This window comes from Nestor notabilis, unplaced genomic scaffold (assembly GCF_000696875.1).
Source record: "Nestor notabilis isolate BGI_N333 unplaced genomic scaffold, ASM69687v1 scaffold16684, whole genome shotgun sequence".
Taxonomy (NCBI): Eukaryota; Metazoa; Chordata; class Aves; order Psittaciformes; family Psittacidae; genus Nestor; species Nestor notabilis.
This window is the reverse complement of record NW_009926186.1, coordinates 16,642-33,834: the sequence shown is the minus strand read 5'-3', so window position 1 is coordinate 33,834 and position 17,193 is coordinate 16,642. Positions and strand designations below refer to the sequence as shown.

At 42.6% G+C, this 17,193-nt stretch overlaps 1 protein-coding gene across 1 annotated transcript in view; it reads left to right on the top strand.

Moving 5' to 3' along the window:
* Nucleotides 1–17,193, top strand: part of LOC104404883 (vacuolar protein sorting-associated protein 13D-like) — a gene marked incomplete at its 5' end in the record, with an annotated part of 46,704 nt that overhangs the window by 28,807 nt on the left and 704 nt on the right. Inside the window, 2 exons of the mRNA XM_010013417.1 lie at nucleotides 12,826–12,957; nucleotides 16,595–16,835. Coding sequence (XP_010011719.1) covers nucleotides 12,826–12,957; nucleotides 16,595–16,835 — 373 coding nt within the window. The remainder of the gene's footprint in view (nucleotides 1–12,825; nucleotides 12,958–16,594; nucleotides 16,836–17,193) is intronic.

Sequence of the window (17,193 nt, the reverse complement as noted above, 5' to 3'; positions counted from 1 at the left end):
ACTTGGGCAGTGTGATTTCCTTGATACATCCTCTTTCTTCTATTCCTGGTGGGATATCAGGTTTTTATAATGATCTGTTTCCTTTTGAGCAGGTTTGTCCATTTCATTCCTCTGTTAATTGGCCATAGGTGTTGGCTTTTCCTCACCGTTGGCCCCACATTCAGTCACTGTCAAACTTGACTTTATGGTTCCGTTCTTCTGTCTTTAGTCTATGCAGATTCTTCCATTGCTGCTGTTGAGCTGCTTTGAAATACCCCCACTCTATAAGTTCCCATCAGTACTGCATGAAAAGTGACTGTCACGTCCCTGCTCCGTTACAAGCTGTGCTCTGCAAGTCATCCAGAGCTGTGTTGGCTGGGTTTACTGCCATATCACATTGCAAATCCATACCCAGTTCTCTGCTCACTGTTCTCCCCCGGGTTTTGCCTGTATTTCGTTCTATTTTACTGCTTTGCAAGGATCTCCTTGTCATTTCATATTTGTGTTCTGCATTATTTTTCCCCAGATGAACCAGGTTGCAATTTTGTAGGTTGAATTCCTTTTCATTTCCTGCTGTATTTCTGGCTTCTTCAGGTCCTTTAGTACTTCACTGTCCTTACTGGAGTTTTAAAAGCCCCTTAGTTTGTTGTCTCCAAATATGCCCTTAAATGCTGCTTTTAGTGGAGCCTTGAAGTTAGGCAAGCCTGGGTTTGTGCCCAGACGCTTTCCCCTTGAAACTTTAATCGCTTTCTGTTTACCAGTCTCACCTGGTCAGGAGTCTTCTATTCATTTTGAATTTATCACTGATAACTTTCTATAGCTCTGTTCCTGAAATGCCCACTCTGGCTCACTGAGGAAGAGGGTGTAGATGTTCTTGAAGGGTAAGTTGTTCCTAGACTGCAGCCCTGCACCTTTTCAGAATGGACAATTTAATCTCAAAACCTTAGATTTTTTTTTTTCTGAAAATGCACCTCAGCTTTTTTAGTTTCTTAACTAGAAAGAGACAATAATCCACCACCCAGAACCTGAAATGATTGTTAGATAATAGAAATTAGGTAGGTTGGACAGAGCCTTGGGTAACATGATCTAGGGTGAGGCATCCCTGCCCATGGCAGAGAGGTTGGAGCTGGGTGATCTTAAGGTCCTTTCCAACCCAAACCATTCTATGATTCTATAAATGAAGTTACCCTTAAGAATGAACAGAAATGCTTCTGTTCCTTTTGCCTCTTCATTTGTTCCTCACTGCCATTTCACACGTCTGCCTTGTAGCTGTGACTGTGGTTTTCTTTCTTACAGCTCTCTGTAAGAATGATTTATTTTTTTCTTGCTTTTCCCCAGGGTTATTTCCAAAGCAGTGACTCAGGTTAGAGAAGTGTGGTCTTTCCTAGACTACACAGCAGTAAGTCTCATGTGCTGTACATCAGGGAACTAATAGTTTTTGTCAGAGAAGTCTCAGGTAATGATTATGTTTGACTGGGAGTGGAATCTTGTCAGGATTGCTGTACATACTTGTTCCACCAGTCTACAGCCCCTCAGAGCACTGTGGAAGGAATCCAAGCAGTTGCAGCTTGTGGTTACTCTTGTGGACTGCCTAAAATCATGAGAATTGAGGATGGAGTGTGCTGCCGTCTCACACTTGACTGCACTTCTCAATCTCTACATACTCGTACAGTACAGCAGAATTTGCGATGCATGATTGAAGAAAGTAACTCTGTTGCATGTAGTTTTCATGATCTGGCCAAGAAAGACAAACCTTTAAAACATTCATTTTGCTTAATTATATTTTATTGCAGAGTCTGTAATTCTAGAACCACACATATAAAAGTGTTACTATTTTAGAACCATACGTTGGTTCATTGCAGGAGAGCGCTGTTAGCTGCTCAGCACCCCCAGGAGTTTAGATAATGTGGAGATCCAAAGATCTGTGCCAACAGAGCCCATTCCCTTTCCTTTTGGTACTTGTCGCAAAACCAAACTGTAATGCTTTTTGTGCATGACTACAAATACCTCACTTTAGGTCCGAGTAATGTTTCCAGGAGGTTCTTGCTAAGTGTCTGCATTACCAGATACCACTGACATTTGGAGCATTTGTGAAATGAGTTGTCGTTACAGTTGAGTGGTTTTTGTCCCCTTATTTGAACTTGACTCAGTTGAACTGTTTGGAAGGAGTGGAATTAAAACCCCACAGTTCAGACTTATAACGTACTTCATTAATGTTGGAGAGCTGTGGTTATTTTCACATTTGCTGTATATGCATGTTCTAAGTAAAAGGTTTTGGGAAAAAAAATATCAATTACTGCCCTGTGTTAGGCCATGTTTAATTGTACAGGTCTTGCATTTTACGTCCATTAAGTAGATGTAAAGTATTTACATATTTACAGATCTATTAAGTAGTCTCTTATGAGCTACACTTGGAGTAGCAGGGGCTGAGACAGGAGAAACTGAAAGCCAACACTTTACCTGTTTGTAGAAAGACACTTTTTGAAGCCCAAGGGTTACAGCTGCTGAGGTTCATAAGTGCTCCCTTCGCATTGTACTTCTGGGGTTTTGTGCACTCTGCATATTAGCAAAGAAGCTCTGGATGGTTAAATTCCAGTAGGGAGTGCTAAACCTTTAGTTAAAGCTTGTGCAAGTTCTTTGATATAAAGCCTTTCTGCTTTGCCATGTCAGAACGTATTCCTACTGCTACAGCTGAACAAAAGCCTGGTTTAAGAAAACTGCGGTTCCTGGGTTCACCACTGGTAACGTGTGTAACATTAAAAAGGGAGGCTTTATGAGGGACTAAACTGTCGATTTAAATACCAGCATCTGTTTTGTAAGAAAGAAAGATTTTTCCACTCAAACATAGTGTTTAACTTGACAGTTGAGGGCAGAAGGATACCCTGGATACATTCAGGCTGTTGGTTAAGGACAGAAAGGGACAGAGGCACTGGAATGGAACGTTGTGAGGGGAGAGTGAAAACTCAAGTGAATAATGCTGAGTAGTTAGATGAGGATAAAATGTGAAACTGCACTTTCCTTTAGATGTCCACTCGTTATTAGCAACAAATAATCTCAAAGAGATGAATGAATACAGAGTTCTCACTGTGATAGTCACCACAAAACCAACGTATTTACTAGTGACTTGGTAAGTTACAACCAGAGGCAAGTATGTTCCCATCAGTGGGTAAAGGAACTTGCCTGGCTTTGTTGTTAATTGGGACTGCTGCTGTGGATGAGTTCGGAACAGGAGCCACATAAGCTCCTGTCACTGGAAATGGACAGTGTGGGTACAGCACTTGCCCACAGTTAAAGGGCAGTATTTAGCCATTGACTCAAAGGAATGCATCCAGACAGGAAGAAAAACATATTTCCCCTGAAAATCTGCACATTTTGTCAAATTATCTTACATTTCAGCAGAAGCTTTTGGTCACCAAGGCCAAAAAGTGAAAGGAACACCTCTTTCTGTGCTGTATGTTTCCTGGTTGCTGGCATTCATGTGCTTTTTAAATCCTTCCTTACTTGGAAAGCCCTTTGCTAAATGCTGCTGCTGTTTTGGTGTATTCTATGGAGCAGTTTTCTTGGGTTGAAATAATTGGAGAGCAGTGCAGATTTAACAAGTCTGCAGTGGCATCTCCTGGAGTGGAATTGGAGAGACTTAGAAAAAATGAGGCTCATGCATTAGCGTCAGCAGAACAAACTGGAAAGTCACCCAAGACCTTGCAATAAAGTATCCACAGTTTCCATTCACAAATCTACTTGCTTGGAATTAGGTGGGATAAGTTGAAAGTGTATGTGCACCAGAAACGAACAAAAGCTTTATTCAAAACAGACGTGGCTGCTGGAATGTACCAGGACAAATCACCAGACTGCACTGAACCAGTCAGACTTGATCCCCAGACCTGAAAAAAGCTTAATGCACATTCTGTGGGTTTTTATAATATCTTTTGGCCCTCTTACTAGTATTTTCAGTTCATAAAAATAGCAGGGAAGATGAAACTGGTGTAGTGGAACAGGAACCAGCATTTGTGTATTTGCTCCTTTCTAAAGCAGCAGTAGCAGGAGCTGCTGGCCGGGGCACCCACCACGACCGCTTGTGCCACAGGGGTGAAGGGGCTGGGGCAGCTTTCTGGGCACTGGTTTTCTTAGTCCTGGTGGTGGTGGAGGTGAGCACAGACAACATCTGTACGGAGCAATGAGGACACGGGTGCCTTGTGTTATGCACATGCCCGGTAAGTCCTTGGGAGTGTCCGTGTATGTGTTCATTTCTCTTGCATGTATCCGGAACACCATCTTTCAGGTTGTCTTTCCATTTGCTTTCACTCCAGATTATTTTACCTGAGATCATGTTAAAGGTTTCTTTACATCCTTAATTTTCTGACCTGTATCAAGGAGTGGCCTTGAATTACCACAGTGATAAAGCTTTGAGTAGATAGTGTTTGAGCATGCTCCCAAGCGGGCTTTTTCCATTCCGAGACCGAATATAGAGATGTAGGAAATGTCTGTTATATACAAAATGAAAATCTGCTCTACATACTGTATTTCCACTAGTTTTGTGTCTTACTAAAGTCACTTGCCACGTCCTCCTCCCAGGAATAAATACCCAGGCATCAGGTTCTTTGAGGTTACTCCATGTGTTTAAAATGGTAGAAATACTAAACCAGGTGGTTGGTCAGGTACTGTTTGTACTGACAGGTTTTATTTTCAAATTAGAGCATCGCTTTAAAGCACGTTCCACTTCTAAGCAGTATTTCAGGATTCATATTTACGTAGTAATTACAGGCTTACGTGAAGCGAGGGACCTTGCGGTGAGGTACGTGCTAAGGTGCTGCTGGGCTCTTCACCTGCTTCTAGACAGACCTTCCCTTTGTCATTAGCTGTGAGGTTTTCTGCTCAGCCCTAGTCCGGCGTCTGTAGATGGGAGCCCAGGGCCTGCTGGGATGGGGTTTTACACTTGTGCTGTCCTTTTGCCCTTCCACTGAACTCTTTTCATTTCAGTCATGAGCAAACAGTCAGTGCCTGAACTAACAACCCTGCAATCCTCCAAAGCACGCCTCACTTACAGTACCAAACAAAGGGAGGCCCGCGTGGGCCGGCCCAAGCCAAGGAATGCAGCTTTGGGGTTCTGCTCCATAAATTTAACCAGCACGACAAAAAGGAGATAATATGAGCCTTCGTGATGATCTGAAAGGGGGAGGTTTGTGTCCCATTGATTGCGGTCTGGCCTATTGCCAGGCCCCAAGCCTGACCGACAGTTGAACCATATCGTTAAGGCGTGTAATACAGCTCAAGTCTTGTACAGCAGCCAATGAGTACATATCCAGAGGGCAAAAGTTTATAAAGAGTTGAGGCTGTCCTGTTTAACCCTCTCACACTGCATGTAATATATACGGCTGCCATTCAGAAATAGTCACATTGCTATAAAAATGTAAACCTTCAACTTTCTTTACTTGGGGGGAAAAAAAAAATCCATGTGTGTGTGATTTGGAGCGTGCAGCAGATTTATAAAGTGATCCAAGAAAACCGGAGAAAACTGAGTTTTATTTAAAAAAGAAAAAATCAATCCAACCCACCTTTTTTCCCAGTACTACCTCACCCAGAGTTACTTCTTAGTTCAGAGATGTCTTCTGGGTTGTTCTGCAAACTCTTTCATACAGATGGAGCTATTTATTGCCTTGATGTCACCTCATTTAGCATGTGGCTGGTATTTTTATAGATAATTTTTTCACCTAATGTTGCTGTTAACATGTGGAGTGCTCTGTATCAGTTCTGTAAAAGTACAGACAGTTGATTTGAATTTTCTTGCAACTGCTAACTTTAAAAAGCAAAACAAACTCTTGGAGTAGCTCTTGGTTAGGTGAAGATTGTGCTGGAGGACTCTGCTGTGCTGGCTGCAGCCCTGGTTATACTGAGAAGTATCTAAAAGAGGGTCTGAAGAGAAAACACATGGAGTCGTCACAGTTCCTTTCATACAGCTCTTCATGCACACCTAGCCCCTGGTGTCCTGGTTTGATTGTTTGCTTTCTTCCCCAAAGCAGATTGTGCTTTCCCAGGAAGGCAGGAGTACAATAAGGAAAGATTCCTGTTACACTCCAAGTGGAGTGGCTGTGTTTGCATTTACAACACATGGGCATTAGCACTGATGGGTTTTGAGGGGACCATTATAAACATGAGTACAGAAGTTAGACCAACACTCCATCTATTCCACTGCCCTACCTGCCAGCAGACTGCACTCAAAAGTTTTAAGTCCTCCTTGCCCAGTGCCCTGAGGCACCATAATGCCATGGCCCTGGGCACTTTTCATCTTCACCAGTGCATGTTCAGCTTTTGCAAGAAAACCCTGCTAAGAACTGTACCTTTTATTCTGCATCAGGAGGTGAATGGGAGCACTTTGCAATACATTTTGAGACAGGAAACTTAAAGGTGACAACTCTTGTCATCACTGTGATGCACAGACAGGCAGAGTCTGGGACATAGAGGTAAGAGATTGCAGTGTTACGTTTTGTGAACTCCTTAAGTTTGATGGTATCAAAGTGCTCGCAAAGGCGTTTATTTGCTGGACAGACATTAGTCAGAGGGGGGAGGAAGTGCCAAAGGATGCACAGGGTGGCTGGTGGAAGTGCCATGCGGTTGTCTGGGATGCAGGCACACACAACTTACACACATCTTGGATTTGTAACAGACACTGTAAGAATCTGCTGTTTGGGTGAGTCCAGCTGTTGCTCTGCTGGTTTTAAAGAAGTGGTGCTTGAGGTTGCAATTAAGTTCCTCTCACTTCCTTTTGAACTTGAAGCCCAAAGAGGTTGTACACAATCATACACCCAAGAAACAGTTTTCAGTATAATTCTGACCTTGTATGCAAAGGAAAGGGGGAAGGGGAAGAAGAGCTGCATCCCTCTGTTGTCAGGAATGGCCTACATGATAAACAGTTGCTTCCTCAGCATGCTGCAGTTCTCCTGAAGGTATATTGGGTCAAATAAAGGTCTTGAGCATCTGAGCTGGTAGATCCCTCAGAAGAGGAGGGATTTGACTTTAAGTGGGAGGTTTTAACCCTAGGCACCATTTATTTGCATGTTTCTGCCTGAAACTAGCATTTTGGGAACACGTTTAACAAGCACAATATATTCCATGCATTTGCTGGAATAAACGGTGCATATAAGCTTCCTCAGATATGTGATCAGCAGGGAGCTGTCTGGCTCATGATTTTACACATTCTTGCATCTAGCTGAGACAGTCTAATGCCAAATCCAACACTCGGGCTGCCTGCGCTGCGTGTGTTTTTAATGCATCTTAAATGTATCTGTGTCCGAGCCAGTGAGTGAATTCCATCAGAGCCGGGCCAGAGCTGTGGGTTCAGGAGCCAGGTCTTCCAGAGATTATCTACCTGTTGGGAACTGCTCCCCTGAAGTCCAGTGCTGGGCAGGAGGCAACTGCACTTAACCCTTTGCAATGCAGCACCCCCCCTCCGCCAGCAGAGCCACATGAAACCTACATGGCCAGGGGGTTTTCTGAGGTTAGGCCCAAGTCATTTGATGCTCTCAGATGCAGACAACTAGCACATAAACCCCAATGCTGTCTGTCCCATTATGCTCAGTAAATTCAGGGGATGTTCCCACTTACTGCAAGGGTTATTTCTGTTATTTGAAACAGAATCGTGGAAACAGTGGATTTTTAGCAAAGGGGTGATACGAAATCCAGACCAAATCAGAAGTGGCGTATGTTTGTTTTCCATATGCCCCTGTGGTGTGACTGCATCAAGTGTAGTTTGTTGCTGTTATGGCTGAACTCTCAGGTTCATTTTTAAGGTGTATATTGTTTGGCATTTAATTGATTCTGAGTCACTTCTGAGTATGCTTTACACTGAGTCCTCCCATTAGACGTCTGTGAGACAAGTACTGTGTTCATTCTGTGTTCTGTTGACATGATGTGTATGGGATGATGGTACTTAAGGCTGCAGGTGCATTCCAGTTCTGAACCCCAGTAACTGCAGCAGGTATTTTAGTTGTTGCCTGTCTTGTGGTAGAAGATGTAAAGCCATTCCTCCTTGAATTTACCAAAGCAAGTCCCTTCTTAAGGTCTGAACTGCACTAAAGTCTCCTTAGACAAAGCACTCACTGTGTTTATGAAGCAGACTTTTTCCAGAGCCAAGTAAGTAACAGGTTTGATATTACGTCTTGAAAATACTACCAGCAATGGAGTTGTTTCATAGGCTTCTATTAACCTGCCAGGTTTCCTTTGTTTGAACTGAGGTTAGCTTATAATTATTTCAAGGGATAGAAATTGTTCCCAGGCTGACAGTCTGAATGCCAGGTTACAGCCCAGAACAGCCTTTCATCAATAAATTTTATGCAAACCTGAAAAAACAAGTTTGCAATGGAAACACTGACAGAATCTGAGCTGTACCAGAACCAGTAAGTTACTGCTTTGAATGGGCTGGGGTGATGAGGTGGTTAAACTGGAACACCTTTATGAATGTGTTGTGTCAATGACAGTTGCTAGAAGCTGTGGCCGTAAGAACTGGGTCTCACTGGGGGAGATCATTGCCGGAGAGCGTGGGGCAGAGCCCTGTAGCCACAGAGCTATTTGGAGGGCCCATCTGGCTGATCTGCCCACTGGTGTCTGCAGCTAGAACGGACTCGAGGCTTGGTGCCAGACAGGCAGTACAGGTACAGCAGGTGAAGCCTCTTCCATTAAATACTGGTTTCAGGCACCAGAACTGCATCTCCTGGCACTGAGAGCTGTTTGTGCAGGATTTGGGGTATCCTTGCGCTCTGCTGATCATGGATCAAGGTCTGTACCCATGCTGCAGTTGGGCTCTTTGTTCAGGTCTGTAGTTGCCAGTGCTGCTCTCTTACAAGGACAGATCAGAAGTCCCACAGATACATGTTTTAAATGGACAGTTGTAGTGATGACTGTGTTGGACATTGGGATTTTCCTTCCTGCTTTTTTTTCTCAGGAGACATTGCTAAATTTCCTAAAGTTGCTTTATTCTGAATATTCTGAATTCTGGGTGTGATACCAGGGAAATGAAAGACAGACATTTGAATATCATTTTACAAGTGCAGCGTTTTGTTTCACAGACTGTCATCTGTGATTATACAAAGTTTGATAGTTTCTAATTTTCATTTTTATAATGGTTTTGTCAAAACTACACTTGGAGAAAATTCTTTAGGTCCAAAATGCCTAAAAGATGAGTAACAGTTACTGTTTTCAAAGCCACTGTGTATTTATGCACCTCAGCAAGAATCACATCTACAAACCTGACAGTGTAAACCTGACAGGGTGACATGTAGTGAAGGAACAAGAATAAGCAATTCTGTAAAACGTGATGTCTTGCATAGTTTTTTGGTCACAGTTGGTAAATAATTATCACTGGTAATACCTGAACAACTTCCTTACCTCTGTGATCTGTTTGCTTCCAAAACAGCAGACTCACAGGAGTTGTGTGAGGTGTTGTGCAGAAGGCAGCCAGGGAACACCGTGAGCTGCTGTTACTGTGCCTGGAGTCTTCTGCAGTGATTCTCCAGCGTTTAGCTTGGTCTGAACAGCGAAGCACTGAGTGTGTGCCTCAACCTTCTGACAGCAGTTCCAATCTCTTTGTGTCTTCATTCAGCAGCACTCTTCCCTGCTGTGACTAGTAGACATGAGGGCATTTGTGTCTTGTGTTGCCTTTGTGTGCTTATTAAGAAAGAATCAGCAAATCTGGTGAGTGCATGTTTAATGTGACGCAGATGTGGGCACACCACCGCCTGCTTTACAAATCTGCAGCTTTTTTATTTCATCAGTGTTGCTTATTATTTACAGAATGTAACTTGAGACAGTAGAACAAAGTTTTAGATATAAAAAATTGAGTTGCCTGGAATGTTTTTAGCTGTCCAGACCAAACAGAGCAATTTGCCAAGGGGGTGATAGACTAAATCAGTGCAGTTTATGCTCATGCTAGTGGCACCTGGTTGAAAGCAGCTGACCTTATCACTAAGGTGAGGATTATCTTTTATCACTAGGGTGAATACTTAGGCACAGAGGGGCAGTGGGGGCAGTAAGCACTGTAGTCTTAAATACTTCTTCCTTTGCGTCCACTGCTGGTACGTGCTCTCTGACCTGCTTCCGAGCCAGACATTACAAACCAGTGTTCGCTGACGTTCTGGTTTCTCCAGAACAGGGCTGACTAAAAGGCCCTGTTCTTGCCTCCTTTTTACAGGAGTCTTTCCCGCAGTGCTTCAGCTGTCTCTTCTCATGGTGCTGCCACACAGTTAACATTTGTCTGGAAGATGGCTAATGTAAAAGCCATTCTGCAGCGCTGGTGCTAGTTCCTATATGAACAGTTACCCAACTTTCCTGAATGCATCCTAAGAAAAGTGCCCAATTAAAAAGTTACTGATTGGCCAAATAGTTAATCAACAACAACATTATCTGACTTGCTGTGGAAGGGAAACTACTGAGAGAGAAACCTGATGGGTTAATGGTTGGACTCTGTCTTAAAGGTCCTTTCCAACCTAAATGATTCTATTCTATTACACTTCAGGCTCTTGAAGTTTGTCAGTAGAACCTACAGGTGCTGTAGAGGTTTACAGCCTGTGGGGGCTTCTTGGCTAAGTGAAACTTCACCATTTTGCTGTTTTTGCAAGTTAGGAAGTAGAACAAGCAGCGAGAAGTGAATTACACTGGTTGGAGCCCTTTAATTTCTTTGGACCTTTTCCTCAACGTTTTGCATTTCATGAAGTAAGCACATACTTTTGTTTACTACTTCGTAAGAATCCAATAGGTAAAGCAGGCACTTATTCCCCTCTGGTGTAGGTTTGAAACAGTAACATACAACTGTACCTGGCACAGCTGGGATCCTGGTTATAGCTAAAAAATCTAAGGGGCAAGAGAGGTGACTTGCTCCAAAGTCATAGTACTTAGTAGTGAAATGCTAACCACTGCATGCAGCTGGTACTCTGCAGAATAATCTGAAGTCATCCCTGGGTTGTAGAAATCATCTAGCGGTTAGGTAACCCTGATTCAAGAAAGGCTATAAATGGAAGAGTACAAGTAATACTAAGTACCTTTATGCAGCAAATTGCAGTTTTCAGACTGGTATTTTTTAGCTTAGATGCATAACGCTGTAATTAATGAATGAACATCTAGCCAAAAGCAGAGCAGTGCGGTGGGACAGGTAGCAGTGAGAACATCTGTCAGCAGAGGGAAAACTGAAAATTTGACTAACAACATATTACTGGCACTATTAACGACAGCATTTGTTATGGTTTCTGTAGCCCTTGCTCTGTTTCACATTCTTTTAGTTGGAGAATTTTCATTTCATCCTCCCTGCTGACAAACTGACTTTCTATCTTAGCATAACCATAGTTCAGCTGAAGTTGAAGTCAAGAGCATTCTGTCTCTCCTGGTTTCTTTCCAAGAGGATCAGTGATAAGAGCTACTTCTGAGCCACTGGGGTTCATTATGCAGGTCAGGGATGCAGTAACCTCATTAACAAAACCAGAACTCACCAAATAGTCATAATTATTAAAAAAAGAAATTGGATGATGTTTTCGCCTGCTGTGCTGCAAAGTCAGTATCTTTGGCTTCTAAACCTTGTTTGCAAAATGCCTTGTTGGTACCAGACAGAGCAGGGACAGCCAAAACACCGAGAGGCCCATCACGCAGCGGGAGAGCAGCAAATGTGATACTGAGTCATGAATGACATTCAAGAGATGGTGTTCCAGTAATGTTCACTGCAGCCAAAAAGGGAAGGGGCAAACTCCCCCCCTCAGTCTGTTGCCATTGAAAGGCAAAGGTGTCAAAGACTCAAAGGAAAACAAATGGTAAAAGGGTACCTGGGTTGCAAGTCTGGGACAAGGTGGCTGAAAAGGAAAGGTGACACACAAACAAGGCTCCGGAGGAAAGAGCTGCAAAAAGCAAAGCTTAGAAGGCAGCTACTCCTGTGTGCTAGTGCCAGGCAGCTTAGAAAGAAAACATGTCCTAACATGGGATTTTTGTCCTGTCTTTTGATGGAAAAGGATGGGAGCAGTTCACTGCACAGGGTCAGTACAAAGTCTCAAGATAGAAGTGGAGAGCACTAATCACCACTGGTGCATTTGGCTTGGAAAGTTCCTAACAGCAGTAGCCTGACAGAGAGATGAGAAAGCAGGCAGCAGACCCGGGGTGATGCTGTTGCGAATGGACAGAGAATAAAGCAGGCAGCCTGGAACACAGTTCTTCAGGGGTAGGGGTGTTCCAGAAGCTTACACGAATTCAGAGTATTATTTTTTAACAAAATACTGCTAAGGGAGGAACCTGCCTTGCAGTTCTTCAGCACCGGCGCCAGTATCGACCTCTGATGTTTATTAGGCCACACGTATGTGTCTCTTATTACTGTCATTTTTAATAGATGCTCAGGAAAGGTGTTATGCAAAACCCACTGCAGAACCATCTAGTTAATGTGGATTTTTCTTTTGTCTTAGCTGCATGTTCCTATTTCCATAACCGTTCAATGCTTTGAAATAAACATGAGCTCTATCGAGGCTGATGCAGTCTTGTTTTCTATAGAGCAGTGAGAAGAAACAGATCAGTAGAACTGTGCTGATAAGTAGATCCCAAATCTGCAGACAGTGTCCTCACTCAGCTTAGGTTGCTTCTTCCTATTAATTTAGCACACTGCCCCTTAACTGAAGAAGAAAATTGGGAGACATTTCTTTGACATGTAAAACCAGATGAACAGACATCACATTTTCCACATCAACTATTACAGAATCTGTTTGCTGTATTTGCAAAGACCTGGTATTTCTTTGTCACACTTCACAGTAAGTAAAACTTTGTGTGCTGACAGGTTTAAGTGGAAGGAAAAGTGCTGCAGTCATTTTTCTCCGTCTATTTTGCACGCAGGACACGAGCAGAGAGAGTGAGGAAGCCCCGCTGCTGCAGGGGACCGCAAGGGCTCTTGCCCCGCTACTCAGAAAGTCAAGCAGAAGGACAAGAACAGCTCTTCAAACTGACTGACAACATCCAAGATGAGTTGTAAGTACTAAGTTACTCTAAGAAGTTATGTTTCATAGAATCATAGAATGGTTTGGGTTGGAAAGGACCTTAAGATCATCTAGTTCCAACCCCCCTGCCATGAGCAAGGGCCACCTCCCACTAGAGCAGGTTGCTCCAAGCCCCATCCATGTTTGCTGCCATTGTATCTTCATGTTTTTGGGGAAGAAGGACTGAAACTGCTTTACACACCCACATGCACATGCATGTTGTCTGTTTTCCCTTGATACCCATTAGCTGCACAGCAGAAGCACTAACAAGCATAATGCATATCCGACCCTCCACTGATAAAACAAGTGTGTGTTTCAAGCCTGTGCTCTTCTTCCGTGTAGCATTCATCCAGGCATTACCGGTATCTCTTCCCTTCTCTGTCCCATTCCACACAGCCCAAGGCCTAGGAGAGTGGCTAGTGATCCATGACAGCAGAACATGGACCACCACCGACCAGCACAGTGCGCTCTGAGGCGGCTCTGATTTAGAAAGCCACTAACTTGGACACCTGTGGTACATGTTGTTCCTGAGCTGTTAACAGGCAATGGCCAAAACAACCTGCAGCTTTATTTTTTAATATCTTAATTTCACCAGTATCGATGGTCAGGCTCTGACAGACAAAAGACACCCTACAGGCTCTTGGAGGCAGCTGAAGGTAGAATCCAATCTGCTACTTGCTTGCAGCCCTGTGATCTCACACCCTTCTTAGCCTGTTTTCATCTCATTTAAGTGTCATTATGCATATACAGTCTGGGCCTTAGGTAGGGAAAAGTGAAAGAGAGCCACTTGTGACCAAAAGCATTGCCAGCTCTTAGCAAGTGCACCCATAAGCAGATCAGTGGGCTTTTGTCATCGAGTCACGCTGTTCATTCACTGTGACTTTCACCATTAGGAACATCATTCAACGACAAAACAGCATTTCTTGTCATGAAAGTAAGTACAAAATTATGCCTCTTTTATCCTAGCATCATAATCAGAAACACATTTAAAGACCTGATTATTTGCATATTTTCCTTCAGAGTTAAATCCATAAAAGGGGGTTTAATACCTTGCTCTACTGTTCTAACTAAGTGTTTCCACATTTTTTTCCAGTTAGGCTGGCTGTTTCACTTCTGGAAAATATTGTGTAATTACTTCCTGATGTTGTTAAAAACCCCACAAATTCCCCAGAGATCTGGTTGCTTCTACTTTGTTCTACTGGATCATGTTTCATTTAATTTTTCATTTATTAATTTGAGATCTTTATAATAGTGCAGAAATATGGGTTTAAGAAAAACCAACTAGTAGTATCTTGAAGTAGTATCTTAAAAGGTTAAATACCAATTTTGAGAACTGGACATGGAGAAGAAAGTAACAGTTGGCAAGAGCAAATGGGTAATGATGCATGACTCAAACTTGGGACAAAATGTAGAGCCTGAATACAGAGCAGCTAATGTTTCTATGCTTTGCAATTAAATCATTGACCTCTGTTTCCATTCCTCAAAATACATACATGACACCAGTAAAAATCTTGTATGGAAAATGAGATTTAAAATCTGTTGTTCTTACAGAGGAAGTACAAACCCACAGCCCCATTACCCAGTTGCTTCCACTGAATGTTATAGTAGCTTTGCAGGCTTCAGCTCTCCTCATGGACATCCCCCCATCCATCAGGAGAACAGCTGTGCTGCTGTTGTGGGTGCACCAAACCACCGCAAGCTTCTCAGCCTCCCTGTGACTGCAGCAGGAGACAGAGACACAGCGTTTGGGGTGTCTGGTGATCACCTTTCAGTCTTCCTCTGCTGGAGAAGCGGCGGCACAAGTCACTGTGCCATGAAGTTGTCTCTGGTTCCTCCTGTTGTGGAGGCCTCACTTAAGGCAAAGCTAGCACCTCTGTCAAATGCTGTATTTGCTTTTATGTGTCTGTCCTAAAGAACAAGACTATTATTCTGCAGGCTATAATGCTGCTCTCTTTCTAAAATTAAGTTTTCTGTGACACTTATCACTCTCCATCCTACTTATTTCCAAGACAAAAACCTTACCCCGAAGTGTCTGAACTCCTGATGGAAAACTGAGGAGCAGCTGCTAATTTCAGTAACTGTGTTAACATCTTTCACCTCAGGGGGTTTTGTTTGTTTTTTTGGGTTTTTTTTTTTAAACCTGAAATAAATGGGTTTGTCTATTTTGTTTTACTTAAGGGAGCACAATTCAATTTTCCTATCCCACAGTTTTATCCAAGGTTAGAGCTGGGCACAGTCTATTACAGGCCTTTTTTTAATTAGAAAGGCTGTGCTCTTCTTAGCACTTCAATGACAGGGTAAGCTGTTGACTTGTAGGAGTATGTTTGCCTTTCCCAAGTTTATGGAAGCAAGGGCACTTGTGAGCTGACAGGGCTAGGAGGCATAGGAAGAGACAAGGTCAGTGCACAGTGCAGTCTTTCAGAGAACTACCAATAGAAAGTTACTGGAATTATTCTTTTACACCACAAAAAGAAACCATGATCTGACCTTGAAATATTTCTGGCTATTAAAATTCCATTTGTAGTGATGGGTTTGTCTGGATACAGCTCAGAGTAATTTGTGCAAAGCGTTACTTAAATGGTAGAGCTTTTTTATCTCCCAAAACCTCCCGAGTATGAGCAAATTCCATTAATTTCAGAGCCAGTGGAGTATTTTGCACAAAGTGTCAGGACAACAGCAGACTTGTGTAAGCAACGGGTCAGAAAATAGTCATTTTTGAAGCTACCTGACAGCAGAAGAATCTTAGTTTTACAGCTATGCTTCTGCTGCTCTGGGTTGCTGATGGAGCATTACTACTCTATGTAGCAGTCTTCCACAGTTATGTAACTTCATATTTAGTTTTCTGGAACTTTCAGCATTTCAGAAACCCCGCTAATGAGGTTCATTTCAGTAGTAAATGACAAGTGGGGGAGAAGCGTGTGTGTGACCTATCTACTTCACTTTATGGTTTTATTTTTTGTGTCACATTATTTTTGTTACCTCTTCAGCCATCATAATTCTCAGTATTCTGGACTCGCTCTTTTCTACCTCTACTATTCATCACTCAGACTAATCTCTCTGGGGAAACCTGCTTGCTGCTTAACCTTTCACCCCCATGTTAAACAGCTAATTTCTCTTTTCTAGCTACTGATCCAGGCAGCAGGTTAAACTTGTTTTTTTTGTTTTTAAAGGCAGGGGAGGTGTGTGGTAAAAGGAAGCACAGCAGGTTTACAGTGCATAGAAGGATAATGCTCTTGTCATAAATGTCGAAAACCTTTCACATATCAGCACTGGAACTGAAGTTAGTTACAATTAAGCTTCAGTATTATGACTTCCGAGGAAATGACTCTTCTTAAACCTTATTAAAGGATATTTTTACATGCCCTTTTAATGTCCAGAGCTAGAAGCCAGACATGTAGTGCTAATATTTGATTTACAGCATCATCTTTTCTAACTGGATGAGAGGGTACTTCATCAGCTTGATTTTTTTTTTAGAACAGTTTAAATACAGATGAATTGTACATGTACCATTATTAATTTTTTGAGAGAATGACTTTCGAAGGTCACAAAACATAACAGGTGAAGAAGACATTTGTTAGGTTACTAGTTCTAGCTTCAAGTGACTCATTTTTCTTTTCCCGTCTTTGCAGCTTTATAGCAGTGGAGAACATAGACAGCTACTGTGTTCTCATCTCATCTAAAGCTGTTTATTTCCTGAAGAGTGGTGATTACACAGACCGCGATGCCATCTTCCTCGAAGTCAAGTATGATGATCTCTACCACTGCCTGGTTTCAAAAGACCATGGGAACGTGTACATACAGTTGACGAAGAAAGCTGTTAATACCAGTAGTGGTGTAGCTATGCCAGGCCCATCACAACAAAAACCAATGGTAAGGAGCTAGCACCTGTTGTTTCATTCACGTGGGGCTTTCTTTTCCCCTTATGCCTGTATTAGTGCCCAAGTGTTTGTAGTTATTTAGTGTTTGATTTCCTGTGCTGCTTAACAATGAAAACCTTGTTCTGTCAGCAGTGAAGCCAGTGGCCGCTGGAAAGGTTTGAGTGACAGTACAACTTGCTCCCTAAACTCCTGAGAAAAGCTGAAGGCACAATCTAAAATGCTTTGCAGGCAGAAAAATTATAGTAGGAAATATGAATTTACCGGGAAAAGGCTTTTAACTTTACAATATGTACATGAAACTTAGTACTTTTCTGCCTATTTAGTCTTCTCTTCCTGTAAATACTAAGATT